The sequence below is a fragment of the Pseudopodoces humilis genome, chromosome 23 (assembly GCF_049639895.1).
Source record: "Pseudopodoces humilis isolate 2021_Gansu_Grassland_sample_001 chromosome 23, ASM4963989v1, whole genome shotgun sequence".
Taxonomy (NCBI): domain Eukaryota; kingdom Metazoa; phylum Chordata; class Aves; order Passeriformes; family Paridae; genus Pseudopodoces; species Pseudopodoces humilis.
In genome coordinates this window covers 4,150,000-4,167,487 of record NC_142222.1, presented here as the reverse complement: position 1 = coordinate 4,167,487, position 17,488 = coordinate 4,150,000, and the positions used below count along the sequence as shown (strand labels likewise).

The following is a 17,488-nucleotide window of genomic DNA, read 5'->3' as shown; positions in this document are numbered from 1 at the left end:
CCTGGCTTTTGTCTAGGAACTGTTTTTTCAGTTACCCAAGATCACAGGGAAACTAAAAAAAAACCAGATTAAACTCTGTGATTTTAATATTTCTGAGGTGTCAGCCAGAACAGTTCTCTGTCTCTAGGACTGTAGGTGTTCAGCAAACTCTGTCAGGTGTTGTTTGCTTGGGTTTTCTGATGCAAAGCATCCTCTCTCCAGGCAGCTTTCATGGCATACAGCCTGCGCCAAAAAATGTGGTTGATAAATAGATGTGGGGGTAATTACCCAATAGAAAATCCATATAATCCTGAAATCTCCCCTATCTTATTTAAAATAGAATTTAGTGTTTCACTATTAGTTGTACCCATCTTCCTTCCCTTTTAGCAGTTATCCCACCAATGGGTGTTATATATTGATCTTACTCCTGTGTCTGTTTCTGTTGCATCCTTCAATGGCATAAACTTCCTTTTATTTTTTTTTTCTTTCATAATTGATATGCATTTTGCTGGTTCACCTCATGGTTTTAGTTTCTTAGAAACTGCAAGTCTGGCACCTCTGAATCATTTTTGGTATTATCCTTACCCTACTCCCTGCTCTGCAGTGTAATAATAGCTTTTGCTTGACACAGGAAACCTACTACACTGGAACACTGCAGATGGAGCAGAAAAAAACCTACTCTCCTTTGTTAAAGTTGAGTTTCTCCTGCTTTACTGTAGTATTTTGCTTCCCTGCTTTATTGGCAATTCTTGACACAGTTGAATGTTTCAGAGATTTCTCAAATCAGTAAAGATCTAGGAGTCAGAATTTTATTCTACTTTTTTTTGTGCCGAACAACAAAAATAGTCACTCCCCACCCAACTTTTCAGGTACTGTCAGTGAGAGGATCCCCTCAAACAGAAAGAAAAGTAAAAACAGTATTGGTTCAAGCTTATCATAACCAGTTGAAATAAAGACTGACAAGGAATTCTGGGAATCTCTTTAATGAACAGCAGAATTAAAACATAACTGAAAAACCTTTTCACAAAACACAGAGCCCTAGTACTTCATTACTCCATGTTCTGGTAGGATATGCTTGATAGTGCAAATATATTAAAAATCAGCGTTTTCATCAGTCAGCAGTGAATACTGTGGTTCACATTATTCTGATTTATATCATTTGGCTTCATGTCCAAGTTGATCATTACTATCAGAGAGACTCAGAGGTCTTTTCTTCCACCACCCTCCTGTGCTGCTGAAATCTCTTATCAGAGGAAATCTGGGGTCTTATTTGGAGCCATCCTTCCTGCAAGGTGCTGCCTCTTCCACTGTGAGGAATGAGCCCTTGCTTTGGTGCTGAATTAAACAAAGCTTCCTGTCTGCTCCTTGCCTTGCATTGTTGCTGTCTGAAGTCAGGAGGTTTGCCTTTGAAATGTGAACAACTGTGTACATTTATGGTGCAGTGTAAATAACAATACTATGAAACTGAGATGTCTCATCTGAAGATGGGTCACTTGGGTTGCTACCATGTCTCTCTGTATCATCTGCCTTTAAGTCACAAAAGCTAATTTTTGGAGCACTGGGGAGTAACCTGCTCCAGACACTGGTGGCTGTGTCCAGTGGATCATGTGACATCTTTCCATATGGCTTGAATGGAACTGGGTGGCTGAGCCTTGCTTCTGTTTCATGTGGAATGGACCTGGGCAAGGAGAGAAGTTGATTTAGGGGAAATCTCTTCTATTTGAATCAGAGCTACTTTTATTAGCTGGGATTTTTAGTTTAAGTCACAGTGCTCGAGTCCTGGAGAGACTTGGTGGATGCTGAGCTTGGAAAAATGTCACCTCCCAGACAGGAGGGTGATCTTTCACTTTGGAAAGAAATTTCTAATTCTTGCAGCAGTCACACTTCTTGGAAGATATTTTAGTTTAATGCTCTGCAGAGGTTAACTAAGAATAGAGATTATTTTATGATTGTGTGTGGTTTGCATCTTATGGAAAGCTGGGGCCTGAAGAAACTGATGGATTGTGTTTTCTGTTACAGGCACGTGATGTGCGCACCAATGAAGTGGTGGCCATCAAGAAAATGTCATATAGTGGGAAGCAGTCCAATGAGGTATGTAGAACATATTGTATATTAAACCTTGATCATTGCAAATAATTACTATGTGGGATGATTTTAGTTAGTTTGGTTCCTGCAAGAGAAATATTTTCTGTAACTGAAAAGGTGAATAATAGTAGTGTGTAAACAAAACAAATCAGTTTACTGATTTCAGTGTACTTCTGCGTAATCTGCTCCTGAAAAAGATGGGTAGAACTCTCTTCTTTCAGGTGTAAAGGGCTACACATAAATGTGAAGGCAGGAAAAAAAGAAAATGAAAAATGATGGGTTTGTATGTTGGTGTCTTATTGCCTTTAAATGTTCCATTTTAAATACTTTTCCAAAAACCATGTTGCTTCCCGGACAAAGGAATAATAGGAATGGATAGAGTAGTGAGAGCTTCAGAGGGAGCCTTGCTTGTACAAAGTAGTGAGGCAGAACACATCCCTCCCTGGGATGAGTGTGCTCATGAGCAGCCAAAACAAAGGCAAAAGAGTGGTGCATGAATGAGTGTGAAAATCTGAACAGCAGCATACTTCCAGAAGAATTGCCTGAGCCAGAGGTTAAGGCAGTCTTTGCAGAGGGGTCTGTAGAAGTGGGCCTCTGAGATTTAGACTAAGTGTTTTCATGGAGACATCTCCTTTCCATCTGGCAGAGAGAGTTGATTTTATACTTGAAATGTTTAAGTGTTAATGCAGATTCTTGAAAAGCCTGAGATGACACGAGCAGCTGATTTGGTATTATTTCTGGTAAACAGCACCTATCAAATCATGGCATGATTTTTCAACAGAAGTATTTATTGTAAGCATGTTGTCCAAAGCATTTATGGTTCCCTCCCTCCATTCTCTGTATTCCAATCTTAGCAGCAGTCTTGCTCTGATGAGTTCAACTAACAGTTCATTTCTTTCTGTGCCTGCCTTTTGTGTATTGATCATCTGCACTCCAAGGAGCTGAACTATTCCTTCCTCTCTGTGTGTGTATGTCTGTGTAGGAGGTAGAGGTGGCACTGTCTCTCCAGCAGTCCTGAATTCTAGCTTCAGAGTTAAATTTGCCATGCCTGTTTCTGTTTTGTCACTGCAGTGACTTGTTTAACTGTGTACTGATGAAAGAATAATTTGTACTTGCTACTTGTCCTACTGTTTTAATTACTGTGAGCTATAAATACTCCATTCACATGAATGAAACAAACTGTGCATGCTTCAGAAATAGCTTCTGTTTGTCTTCAATGCCTATGTTTCTTTATTTTGAAGAAAATAATAAGACCAGGATTAAAGCACTTTCTATTTTATGTTCGTATTTGTTTTGTACGGAAGTTCACTGGAGTTATGATCTAGCCTATGTAAAGAAAATTGACTAAGGGCATTCTGGTATCATTTGTATTTACTTTGGTTTCATGATAAAATTTTATCATTGTTGGGAATAATTACTCTCTCAAATAAGGTCATATTTTATACTAAAAATAAGTTTAAAACTTTTGAAAAATGTAGTACTGTGCTCTTAATGTGATCTTGGAGGGTTTCATTAATGCAGGAAATCATAAATACTTCGTGACTAATACATCACTTCTCTCTTCCCAGTGTAGAAATTTAGCATGGTGCTTTCTTGGTTTGGCTTTTATTGCTTAGTACCTCAAGGCCTTTGAGGCTGAAGGTAAAAGGCAACTAAGTCACTCCAGTATCTGTGAGAGGGTTCATGTTATAGCTGTCATTCTATAGCATTTCTAGTGTTGAGAAATGCTTAACATAGTCAATCAGCTGCCTTGGTTGTGGGCTTCTGTGTTCCCTGGTTTTGTGTTTTTCTCTAACCCTAAAATTTTTGAGGAGGATTTGGGGTTTGCACATTTTTTCCAAAGCTTTAGGGTAGATGGGCCCTCTGCCCCTCTGTAAATAATACCCACGTACCAGCACATGAGGAAGAGTGTGCTGAGAGATTAACAGGATCTGGAAAACAGCTTTTGAGCCTTTTGGTGTTGGTTGAGGCTTTTTTCCCTCTGGTTAACTTCAAAACTGATACTCTTGCTCAAAAACATTTGTAGTATCAACACTCTTATATTGATGGATCCATACTTAAATGGTTTCAGCTGCATTTGGTTTTGAAGGTACTTTCTGGTAGTTGTAGTTTAGCTGTTGCACTCTCAGACTTTGGCCTTTCTTGCCTGAGTTGTGGATGTGCAGCACATGGTGGGGGACCTGGAGGTCTCCAAGGCAAGCAATGTCAGTATCTAGGCACACATTGGAACTTGACATTTTGGTGTCTTCTGCACTAGCAGAGCTCCCCTTATTATAAACCTGGCTTTGTTTTACCTGTTTATATTTTTTTTCTCCAGAAGAACCATTCCTTTATCTAGTAGATAACTCATTTTAAATTGGCCCTTGTAAAGATTAAACTAGTAATAGAGAAACATTATCAAGAATGTAGTCAGATAGTTGGCAGCTGATAAAGGGAGCTATAGTGACTAGTAGGGATAGGTCTATAGTAACAAGAGTTAAGAGGCAGCTGATCCTGCTGAAGTATGCTTATCACCCACATCTCTTTCAGGTTGGGGTGTATGTTTGATTTGATAACAGAATTGGTATCCCTTAATAGAGCATCACTTCTTTTTTGAGGACTTGCTTAGATATTACCAGTATATCCTATGCACACATATAAAGCATTGCATTGATGAGAGATCCTTGCATACAGCCTAATTGATCAGCAACTTATTTTGTAGGTCTGCTGAGGAGTTAATCAGTGAAAATCGTAGTGTTGATATAAACTTATTTTAATTTGAACCTTGAGATAGTTTTGCCTCTTAAAATAATTAAATGACATAATAACAACAACCAAAAAACCAAAAGGTAACCGTTTAATAAAGTCTTTCTATTCCTTTTATTCCCTACAGAAATGGCAGGATATTATTAAGGAAGTCAAGTTCCTCCAAAGAATAAAACACCCTAACAGTATAGAATACAAAGGCTGCTATCTGCGGGAGCATACAGCATGGGTAAGCATCTGCTGCTCTGCTCTCCTCTTGCCTTGGTTAAAGGTGCTTTGAAATCTCTGCAGCTGGATTTTGGCAGGCACCTGAGCACTGGTGTTGCACAGACTGAGATGAGCATAGCCAAGGGCATTACAGGTGCTCAGCAAACTGAAAGTACTTTCTGGAACCAAGATTTAAGGAAATTTTCTCTTTTGATTATATTAAGTGTTGCTGTTCTAGTGTATTTAGCTTGATAAGCTGAGTATTTGAAATATTGTGCACCCATCACTAATAAAGTTCTGTAGTGCAATGTACTAAAGAAATCATATTATTGGACTAATAGTTTAAGTACTGTTTTGTGAATTCAATAGCTTCAATAAATCTGTAGGGCAAAGTTTTAGTTTCTCTTTTTGAAATCTGACTGGGACAGAATCTTAAGTAAATCCCTAAATAGCCCTTTAATACTCTGATAAGCTTGTTAAGTGCAGTTTAACATTCCTGTTAAGTATGTGCATATAAAATACGATATGTAATACAATACCTAACTGGTTATGAATGTGCTTTGGCCTTCCTTACAAGTGGTGTTGCTTGGTGTCTTACACAGGAAGGTTATGTCTAATTCCAGTTAGAGCTGTACATATGGGAGGGGTCAGTGTGAGTGTGCTGGGATGGAGTTTATGGTACAAGCAGTACTTGCTTTGTTATGGCAGCCTGCACTGTATGCTCCAGGATTTAGATTTCTATATACAAGTCTAGAAAACATATATTTACCATTACAGATTTTCTAACTACTTTGATTCCTTCCTCTAACAGCTTGTTATGGAATATTGTTTAGGATCAGCATCAGACTTACTAGAAGGTAAGTAAGTCACACATGTTTATTTGATGGAAAATCAGACTACTGAACTAGGAGGTTACAGCATCACAGAATTTTCCTTGAGTTCATAGTTTTGTTTGGGGCCAGAGTGTGGATAAATAGGCACAGTTTGTCAAATTCTTGATAGTTGTAGTGATTTTTCTGTAAAATTTGCTTTCCCAGGTGTGTAGTTTCTCCTTAGTTCATATTATTTTAAAGTTATCAGTCGGCTATTTGTTTGCCTCTGAGTTTTAGGTTCTCCTGCCATGACAGTTCAAGATTTACTTCTGAAAACCCCTGCTGTTGACCCTAATGCTTACTAACAGCTGTAGACCTGTTGACTAGAATAGCACTACAGTAGTGTTAGGGTTGTACTTTGCAAGCTCTTTCATTAAATGGTCGGTTTCCTATCAGGCTTCTTATAGTGAACTTTCTTTGAAGAGATTATGTATAGCCAGTAGGTTGTTCCTTTCCTTGCCAAATGCATTTCAGGACCAAAAGGTTATCTGCCAGAATTTTGTCTGCGTTGCTACAATTTCTTTGTGTGTGAATTGCTGTAAATTTTTGGGGTTTGGGGTTTCACTTCATTAAGGAAAAACTGGATATTGAGTCTCAAATAGTTGCTTGGGAGAATGGTCACATAACTAACAAGAATGTAGTTTATGGTTGGAGAATAGTCTCTTTGGTAGTAAATAGCTGCTACAGTTAGAAGATTGCATCTGATTATAGAATGTACTCTGAACTATTTTTACATTTGCTTCACACACTGAACCTAGTGAAAATGGATTTTTAGTTTCTGTTTACATTGTTAACAGTACTGGCTTGCATGCTGCAAACTGTATTGTTTTCTGTAATATTGAATTTCACATAAATTCTTTCCTTAAGTTCATAAAAAGCCATTGCAAGAAGTGGAAATAGCAGCAATTACCCATGGTGCTCTCCAGGGATTAGCATACTTGCATTCTCACAATATGATCCATAGGTAAGTGGTTATACTTTTGCTGTCTCATACACACACGTAATTTGTTTTGTTGATTGTATCCCCTCCATCCCAAATTCAACATGGTAAGCAGGGATTTTCTTTTCACAGTATCCATATGCTCCCAAACAAGTGATTTATAGTAGTCTGAACACTAGCAAGCTCTGTATCTGCACATGCACTGTCTCTTATAGCTCGTATCCATAATTTCTGCAGAATTCCTTCAAATCTGCTGAGCTTTTCAGTGCTGATTGTCCCTTAAGTAGTGAAGAGCAAGTGCACCCAAAGAGTTTGTAGGAACTGAAAGGCCAAGAATGCTGGGGCAAGGAGAGCACTAATTCTTGAAAAATTAGTTTTACACAAACACACATGTTGAGAAGCACACAGTAAGTTTGGGATGCAAATATTCTTTGTGTTTAAAGTAGCTTCTGCATTACAGTAGGATGAAGAATTAGAATAGTTACATTATTAAGTCCTTTAAAAAAACTTTGATAAAGGATATACTTGATTCAGAAGGTTTTGCTGAACTGTATGTGATGCTTATCCTGTTGTGCCATTTAAAGTTCATTTTTAAGGCAAACATTAAGACTAACATGTAAGACAAAAGAATTCAAAATCATGGGCCACTTTAAGCAATAAACCAAATGGTTAAAGAATTTGTGTTTGGAGGAAATGTGAATATTTTGCAGCTTGAACATGTGAATATTGGTGTGTTTCATAGTCTGTCCAATAGGGGGTTTTCTTCTTTGGAGAGGAGTAATACTGACACTTGTATTCTATCACCAGAGATATCAAGGCAGGGAACATCCTACTGACAGAGCCAGGACAGGTGAAACTTGCTGACTTTGGGTCTGCTTCCATAGCATCTCCTGCCAACTCATTTGTGGGGACGCCATATTGGTAAGCCAGGAGTTCTAGTTCTTGCTGGCTTTGTGAAGTGAAAGGATCATGTACTGGCTATTTAATATACTTGGGTTTATTGGAGCTAGTTTTGTAATCTTCCTGTTGTGGTGGTGATAAAATGTACTTTGTTAGAAAAAAAAGTTTAAATAGTAAGTAGACTCTGAGTTCCAAGAAATTGTGTATCCCTGTATTGTAGTTCACAAAAATTAATAAAAATATATTGCTGTTCTACTTGGACTGACATAAAGTGGTAGAGCTGGGATTGAATCATCTGTAATATATTTTAATCACTCCCCCCAGTGGTTTAAACAATTCATGTATTCTCACCGTGTCTGGTTGTTGAAATAACGGAAGTGTTTTTTCTTTCATAGGAAAGCCAGGTTCACTGAACCAACCCCTTTGCAGATCCCTTGTATGCTTTTGATCTCTTACACCTAATCTGTGGTGTTTACTCAACTGCATGTTATAATTATTTCACCAGAGCTGGTCAGCCAGCTAAACAATTGGAAATGTGGGAGGGTGAGAAGGTTGTGATACTCATAAATGGAGAGCTGGACAGTGATACACATAAATGGAGAGCTGGGTAAAGCACAGGAGAACATCACACAGCATCTGCAGGCCTGCACTAGTGTAGGTGCTGGATCTTTGTTCCCAGTGTCCCATGGTCATGTCTGATAGGTTGGGGAATGATTTATTTATGGTAGTTGAAATCATGAAAGCAGGCCACTTCATACTGATGAAGATCATGTGTTCCGTTGCCTACTTTGAGCACCAATTTCTTTCCTTAGGATGGCCCCAGAAGTGATTTTAGCCATGGATGAAGGGCAGTATGATGGCAAAGTAGATGTTTGGTCTCTTGGAATTACCTGTATTGAGTTAGGTAAGTTATTCCTTTAAAAAAATTAAAATGTAGTTATTTAATACCTAGAACTTAGCTGAATCACAGTGCGAAATATTTGTGCTCCCTTTCTTGTCCTGGTTTCTCTGGGCCCTGAGTTTTAGAGAAAAGAGTGAAATGTGCTTTCTAGAACTCAAGACCAGGTCTCCAGTTTGGTGTTTATGGAACTGGCGTTTCCATTATCTGAAGAGTTATATAGACAAAGAGAGTAGCCAAGTGATATCACTAAGGGTGTTCACGTTCTGTGGGAGAGGCAGTTAACTTCTGAACTGAAAAACAGTCAATTGCTGAACAGCTGGAGAAGTGAGCCAGTAAAGGTACCAATGTGGAGATGTATTTAGTGCTATAAGTTGATACTGTTTCTGTGAAAATGTAACATACATTAACAAATTCTTCAGTGATTAAGTTCTAGAGAAGTGAACGACGTCAAAGCTGTGTTCTTCTGAATAGGTTTAGTTTTTCCTTAAATGAAAAGATACAAAATAATCCAATTTTGAAGTGGTAACCTGAAACTCAAAGCCTAAAGTAATTATGGTATTGCCATTAGAACAGACCCTTTAAAGCAGGATGTGAGTTTAAAGGGACATTGTTAGTATGGCATTCTGTTTAAATTTAATATGTTGTGTTTGCTTGGAAAAAAATGCCTTTGCTGAAGCACACCTTGCACACCACTGCTCCCACGCACCTGAGGCTGTCCTCCCATCTTTGTCAGATCTGATTGCTTGTGCTCCAACCTGACCTCCATGGAGGAGCAGCCCAGCCAGGCAGTGAGAGCTCTCAGGAACACACTAATCTATGTGAACTGCACAGTTTAGCTAAAAATGCTGTCTGGCATTCCAAACTGTCAACTTCATTTTCTTTCAGGACATGAAATAGATTCTTTCTTCAGAGCAGAGATTTTTTTTGTTGTTGTTGTTGTTCTTTTTTTGGTTGCCAATATAAAGCAAGTTGAAGGGGTGTGACTGTCATGACAGAATCCTGCTCTGAGTGGAGTAAGGAGACTTGGCTGGCTGCAGGGTTCCAGGAATGCAGTGAGCTCATGGCCACCACACCCCTGGGAGCCCTGCACACTGCGTTCTTGCAGGATGAAGTGTGTTGGGCTTCGTCTATGGCTGCTGGCGTGGTGGGAGGTGAGACTAGGTCAGGACAGCAGAGCAGTGTAGGCTGGGTCCCTGTGCCAGGCTCATTTGTGTTGCTTTGAGTAAGCATGGGAAGACAGCAGGGTAATGAGATGTCTGGTAGAATTCTCTAAATTATCACTTAGTCTTAGAAATGGTCTTATTGAGTGCTCAGTTTCAGGGTTTCCTGAGATTTCTGTTTTATTCAGGTGAGTTAAGAGGAAAAAAAGTAGAGAGAACAATCAGTTAAAATAGTTTAATGAATAATCTCTGACTCTTGATAGCAGCAACTAGTTATCTGACAGATGAGAAGACGTAAAGTGCTGAATTTGAGGAAAGTCCTCAATTTACCTATTCTGAGGAATTTGTAGCGCTTAGTCCATCCTGCCATAGCCGTGAGTGAACCATGATCTCTGATCCACAGTTCACTGCTACTATTCAACTCAGAACTGAGGAGCAGAATAAGAAAAGTGGCATTGTTTTTCCCCTTGTTTATTTTTTTTGAGGATGGAAAGCTTTCTGTTGCATTTCAGTAGTGTAAGAGCATCCCTGTGGCCTGACCAGCTTCTCTAGAATGTCTATGGCGAGCCTTAGCTTTGCAAAGTTTGCCCCATAAACATTCTGATGAAGCTTCAATTTTGTTGTTACAATGAGATCATCTCCTTCCTCATTAAGCTTTCATGCTGTGTCAGTCTATAAGAGTAACACAAACTTGAAAGAGGGAAGAGCCAAAGAGAAGGCAACTCTCAAAATAGTATAAAGAGTTGGCCTCTTGCTGACTTCCTGCCTATGTGCTTAGTCAGTTAAGTGTGATTTGATGGTTCTTTTAACCAGCTTCTTGTTCATCACTGCTGTCCTGCTAGAAATAAATATTTCTTAGCTTTTTAGCAACTGTAGTTTAAAAAAAACAAAAGGGGGGGGGGTGTATGAAACCAAGAAAGCTTAGTGGCTAAACAGCCAGTATAGAGCTTACTGTTAACTTACTCCTATTTTAGTACATTACAATGAGTCAGAGAACTCATCTATGATAAACCACGTAATTTAAAAGCTTGAGAGGACAAGGCATTTGATCTTCAAAGGACTTTCATCTTCTGCAATTGCACAGGACGTATGCCAACATATCTGTCTGATTGCAGGGTAGGGTTGGTTTGGGGATCCATGTTCAGGCCATAGGGATTTTGCTGATGTGGTTTTCTTTTTAAAGGGATGTAAACTGTAAAAAAAAAAAAGAAAAGAAAAGAGCAACAACATGAGACTATCTCCCTATATAAAAACTTCTTTTCTCTTGTGTGCAGCGGAAAGGAAGCCTCCTTTGTTTAACATGAACGCAATGAGTGCCTTATATCACATAGCGCAGAATGAATCCCCTACACTACAGTCTAATGAATGGTGAGTATTGCTGAGGGAGGAATGTTGTAGGGAATGGCTGTAAATGGAGTGCTTTGTCATACTGAGTTCTTAAAATGGCTGGAGTCCTGTTGGGAGGATGTGAGTTGGAAGGTTCTCATTAGATTCACTATACATTTTGTACACAAAATTGACCAATTACTAAATATACGTTTGAGACTCTTTAGTGTAGTAGGAACAGGACAGGCTGCTGGAAGAACTTAAGATCCTATAAAAAATTCCATTCATAGGTCAGTAAACTTTTGAAGCTCCCAAGCTAGCCAAAACTGTGGGTTTTAGTGTTTTTTTTTATCACAAACCACACTGTCAGTTTCTAAATCCTGTTTTGTTGAAGTATTGCTTTGCAAGATGAAGACACAGCTTGTGTGTGGCAAGTGTCTGTTGCATAAACTTCAGCAGAATAAAGCACAGTAGTAACATTTTGCACCTCTCAGCCTCACAACTGTCTTTTGAAAACAGCAAATGCAGTAAACTAATTTCAAAAGTTAAAAACTTCCTAATTATGGTTTATTGAAACATAGTACTTGGCCTAGGAGCTACAAGCATGCAGATGTGAGGATCTTGACTCCTTAATAAATTAAACTGGGTTGTTAACTTAGGTGGATTTGTTTTTTCCCCTCTCCTTGACGTAGGTCTGATTATTTTCGAAACTTCGTAGATTCTTGCCTCCAGAAAATTCCTCAAGACAGGCCTACATCAGAGGAGCTTCTGAAGGTTGGCTTGCTTATCCTATCTGTTTTCCATGTGGTATTAAAAGGGGCTGTGCCCTGTGATGATGATCTGTCTCACCTACTGTACAAGGTTATGGTTAATGATGCTCAAACACGTTTGAACTGCGAGTGCTGTGGGGTGTACTGAGCTGGCAGCCCTGGATTTTCTGCCTGTCTGCAGTGTCTGAGTGTTCCCCAGGTGACTTTCCAAACCAGCCTTGGAGTTCTCATCATAAAAGGTCACTCCATTAAGTTATGCTGGATGACCACCTTGACTTGTCGAGAGTTTTAGTTTGTAAACTCAATCATTCCAGTGATTATAATTAATCCTGACAGAGCTGCCATGCATTAGCTAACAAATACCTTTTGTTACTTCCCTCTATGTTCCAGTGTGCTTTACACAGTGCCTGAAATCCACTGTTGGGGAAAAGGGGGCAAAAGAAAGCAGTTTTTCCTCCCTGTATTTTTTCTTGGCATGAAAAAGCCTCAGCATTCTGCAGGCTTTCTCTTGTTTTATTTCTTAGCTTCTTTTTTAATTCTTCATTTGTGCTCCTGGATGCTGCAGGTACTTGGCTTTGCTCACTGTAGTCTGGAGAAAAGCCAGTGGGGTAGATTGTTGCAAAAAGCTGACATGTGAACAGAACTCACAAAGAAGTTGGGTTGGAGATGCTTTTTTGTGTGACTTTGATGGATTTCCTTTGTGGCATCAGGTGGCATTCAGAATTTTGCTAACTTGTCATTCTCTTTATAGTGCTTTTGACATTTTGGGTTTCTTTTTATGCTGGCCCTGTTTCTGCTAAACAGTGTTTTTCCAAATTTTTGGCATTGCAGGGAAATGGATGCTATTTATGAAGGTTTTATCAGCACCTTTTTTGCATGTTTTTACCTAAAAATGGCTCTGAGGACTTGTGCCTCTTTGAAAACTGTCTATTCAGAAAGGAAATGCAATTATCCAGGAAAGGTTTCGGTGTGGGTGTGTAGTCCTGCCATTTCAGAATTCTACAGATTGGTTTTATTTTGAGCAATGTGCTGCAATTAAAGAGCACATTGATGGAAATAATACATTTGAGAACATATTCCTTCCATAACTATAGTCTGAAACACTTCATGCCACTTTACAGGGACAGGTAGGGAATGTGCCATGTTGGAAACAGCATTGCAGTTCTCCAAAGCAACAAAATGAAAGTAGTGGTGATGTTAATAATGACTCATGCTTGCACAGCACATTGCATCTGGAGACTGCAAAAGCTGCTTCTGACATACATAGACAGTTCTTGCTTTACCTATTGGCAAAATGTAGCCACCATTGCAGAAAATGTGGTGAATATCTCCAAGAGAAGAGCAGAACATGGGGAACTGTTCCAGGACCAGGCTCTAAGGTTCACAGCCTATTTTATGACTCAGAGCTATATGATGAATATTTGATTTCCAAGCTTTTCTAAAGAAGGAAAAGGGTTTTATACACTGAGAGTTAGCTGATGAGTTAATTAACATTTGGTTAAAGATACTAGCCAGTCTAGCACCTTTAGATTTTATTTGGTATTTGTTGCTCTTCCCTCACTAAACCACAAGTAGGTAATGTCTCTGACGTCTAAGTTCATAGTGAGCAAGTTTTCATGGCATGTAAAATGCCATTTCTGGGTTTTTACACCTTTTTTTTTTTTTGTACAATCATTCTGAAATCTGTCTGAATTGTGAAGTCTAAAAATAATGCCAATGTTAGCTGTGAAGGTGCTCTCCTCCTGTGCAAGGAAGAGGGCTAATAAACCCAACTAGAGCTCATCACTGTGTCCTCAAAGCATGTGCATTTGAGGTATGAGAGGCCACTCACTGTGTGTTCTGCAGCACATGTTTGTTCTTCGAGAGCGACCCGAAACCGTGTTAATAGACCTGATTCAGAGAACAAAGGATGCCGTGAGAGAACTGGACAACCTGCAGTATCGTAAAATGAAGAAGCTCCTCTTCCAGGAGGCCCACAATGGCCCTGCAGTGGAAACACAGGAGGAGGAGGAGGTGAGAGAAATGCTGGATTTCGTCACTGAACCAGAGAAAACCATGAGACTGTCATTTAAATAACCACAATTCAGATATTGCTGAAACGAAGGGAGGCTGTTTACACACCTGGCTGTAAACACTGTCTCCCTCTTTGTGCTTGGAATAAAGCTACCTCAAGGCACAAACGAGGACAAACAGGGTAGATGCCTAGTGCTGACAAGAAGCTGTGCCATGTGTTCATGCTTGAACAGTCAGCTTCCAGTCCTGTAAATCCTCGCTTTCTTTGCCTGTTTATGAGGCTTCGTGAGGACTCTTTAGCAACTGCAGTTGACCTCTGTTTTGACCATATGTACTGAGAATGTTGTTCTAAACTAAGGCATAGAGATTTATTTAACTTGATTTATTTAAAAAAAAAAAACAGATGAAGAAAAGAAAAACAGGTCGTCAGGGAAATGGATTTCTCTTTTATGGGTTGAGTGCTGCAGTCACCATTCAGAGATGGAGACTCTGAATTCCAGTTCTCGTGTACAGAAGGGAACCTGCAAGGTGCAGGGTCCCAGCTGAGCACTCAGGTGATGCTGGTATCACAGCAGCTTCTGGTGACACGCTGTGGCTGACACATGATAGAGTTCAGCTTGTTAACAGGCTCGCTGTTGAAAAGAATCTGACATCAGCCAGTTAATCTTGACAAGCCTGACTCTTTCTCTCCCCAGCATCCCACAAGGAAAACGTTTCATGGCAATACCTGAAGGGTGGAAAGTGCCATGACGTGGTGGGTGGATGCCTTTAGAGAGAAATAGTGTGAGCGCTCCATTTGGTAGTGTCCGCAGGTACCACTGCGATGGGTTTGAATTTTCTTTCTACTTCCTTTCTCCTAGGAACAAGATCATGGTGTGGGCAGGACGGGAACAGTGAACAGTGTTGGAAGTAATCAGTCCATTCCTAGTATGTCTATCAGTGCCAGTAGCCAAAGCAGTAGTGTTAACAGTCTTCCAGATGCCTCGGATGATAAGAGCGAGCTGGATATGATGGAGGGGGACCACACCGTGATGTCAAATAGCTCTGTCATTCATTTAAAGCCGGTAAGCACTGGATTCTTACTGGAGAGCTTTAAACTTTGAAGGTGTAAAGTGGGAGAGAATTTGGTTGGCATGAAGTCAGCTGTTCCCATTCGCCTAGTCATTACCTGCAGTTTATATTATTGTGCCCCAAATATATATATGAGTATGCACTGGAGATTTGGGAAAATGGCTGTGAAGATAGTTAATTTTTATTAATTCACTAAAAATTATTTTACTAATGGAATTGTTTCAAAAGCAGTTTGCTTTATCAGGAGGAGCTGGAATTGGAGGTTGTAAATAGGTTTGTTTGGTGGATATCCTTAACATGCATATAGCACTGCCGTGTGAGACAACAGGATGTGCGAGTTCCCCTTTTTACCTCCTTGTTAGACAATTCTTAAAGTCAGGACATAGAAGCTGAAATCAGTTCTGCAGCACCCAGCTTCCTAGCATTTTGATTTGAATATTTTGTTAATGAATAAAGTGTAGAGGAAAAAAATGCAGCAGAAACCACTTCCCTGCTTTCCCTCTGCCAGATGAAGGGTGGGCTGGGGAGTGCCCTCTGAGCTGGACTGCTCTTGCCATGGAGGAGTTATCACTCATTTGCTCAAAGCACTGTCATTTCCATGGCTAATGATAGGCGTGGCTAGAATGTCTCTTGTTCTTTGCCCAGATATGCAACAAAGACACAGGTATTTCCTCAGGGAGTTAATTAGTGTATCATATCTAACTAGTAATCGCTCCGTAATGAATGACAAACTCAAAATAAGAATGTGGAATACACCATGACAAATTTTAAAATTTGCTTTGAGGTATTTCTGCAGTGGGTGTAATGAAAATCTTCCTCTGTCTTTCAGAGCTACAGAGATGCTGTTTTTGTCTTTCAGACTTGATAAAATCTCATAGCTTTTATGTTTTGTTGAAGTAAACTGTTGAACTCAGCTTTCGGTTTGAAATTTTTTTTTCTCATTTTCCGCTTTAATTAGTAGTCTTCCTCTTAGTAATAAAAATTCATTATGAAATTTCTGAAAGCAAAGGTTGTAGATCAGAACCCCTTTTGCAGTGTATACCTTCTCAGAGCTGATGAATATAAAATGCTTTTTTCTTCCTTTTAAATAAAAAGACCGAAATTAAAAATCTTTAGTAACACAGTTTCTTTTTATTCTCTGACATTAATATTTGCTGATAAGGAGGAAGAGAACTACAGAGAGGAGTCAGATCCTCGGACAAGGGCATCAGAACCCCAGTCTCCTCCCCAAGTATCTCGCCACAAGTCTCATTATCGCAACCGAGAGCACTTTGCTACCATACGCACAGCATCGCTGGTACGTGAAGGGTTGGTGTGGGGAGAGCTCTGCAGGAGGGGGTGCTTTGAACACAGCTCTGTGCAACTTCTCAGAGCTTTCAGAATATCACCAGAATATAAGCTATTTTCATTGGCTGAGATACTGTCACTGAAATAATACAGCGTCAGTTAATAAAAGCTTCAGTGAGACACCTGGGCAAATGTAATTTGTGTATATTAAATAGTCTCAAATCCAATGTGGCCCGTAGAATATAGGAAACCATTTATAATAATAAGCTGGTTTTTATTTTCATATGCATATTATGAATATTTTTGTGTGTGTGTGTATATGTATCCACCCTCATTGTATTAGGCTAAAAGGCCATTATTTAGTACCAGCTTTATAACAATTGTACTGTTTTTTTACTGAAGCCCATGTAAGCTTATCTCTTACAGTAGAATTGAGTTTTTAATCTGCTCTGCTGCCATTAGGATGTGTGCTTTTCTTTACAACAAAATCATATTTCTTAACTGAATCGCTTTCTTTCGTGGTTTGAAGATTGCTGAAAAGCAGATTAAGCAGCATTAACTTCCCCTGGCCCGATGTGGTTATCTTCCTAGGTGACAAGGCAAATGCAGGAACATGAGCAAGACTCAGAGCTCCGAGAGCAGATGTCTGGCTATAAACGTATGAGAAGGCAGCACCAGAAGCAACTGATGGCATTAGAGAATAAACTGAAGGCAGAGATGGACGAGCACCGCCTCAGGTTGGACAAAGATCTTGAAACACAGCGTAACAATTTTGCTGCAGAAATGGAAAAGCTAATTAAAAAGCATCAAGCAGCCATGGAAAAAGAGGTAGGAGGTTATGGTTTATCAGACCAACCCATGTTTGCTAATTACATTAAATTGTCCACTTCCCCTCACTGATGCAGAGATGACAGTGTGGACTCTGAGATGTCTTGTTTTCAGGAGCCAAGCAAATTGCTAATTAGAAAAAGGTCATCACCTTCTTACACTAAGGGGTTATGTAACTAGAGGAAAGGTATGTCCTTCACGGCAGTGGGTTACACTGAATGTTAGAATTCTGACCCCAGAAAAAACACTGTGAGGATTTTCCTCTCCCTTGCCATGTCTGTGCTGTCAATAATTGCCTGCCATTGAGTGTTGTGGAGGAAAACTAGCCTGCAGAGAAATGTGCCAGCTACACTTAAATGTTCACTGTCTAGTTGTGTATGGATATGGGGGGCTGTGCTTTTAAA

General features: G+C 39.6%; 1 protein-coding gene across 1 annotated transcript in view; it reads left to right on the top strand.

The window, feature by feature from the left end:
- The window catches only part of TAOK1 (TAO kinase 1), a 63,174-nt gene that overhangs the window by 31,247 nt on the left and 14,439 nt on the right, over positions 1-17,488 (top strand). The window contains exons 3-14 of the mRNA XM_005525769.3: positions 1,999-2,070; positions 4,937-5,038; positions 5,828-5,873; positions 6,756-6,852; positions 7,636-7,749; positions 8,541-8,632; positions 11,064-11,157; positions 11,808-11,889; positions 13,731-13,898; positions 14,759-14,962; positions 16,132-16,266; positions 16,848-17,084. Of these exons, the coding sequence (XP_005525826.1) occupies positions 1,999-2,070; positions 4,937-5,038; positions 5,828-5,873; positions 6,756-6,852; positions 7,636-7,749; positions 8,541-8,632; positions 11,064-11,157; positions 11,808-11,889; positions 13,731-13,898; positions 14,759-14,962; positions 16,132-16,266; positions 16,848-17,084 (1,443 nt within the window). The remainder of the gene's footprint in view (positions 1-1,998; positions 2,071-4,936; positions 5,039-5,827; positions 5,874-6,755; positions 6,853-7,635; positions 7,750-8,540; positions 8,633-11,063; positions 11,158-11,807; positions 11,890-13,730; positions 13,899-14,758; positions 14,963-16,131; positions 16,267-16,847; positions 17,085-17,488) is intronic.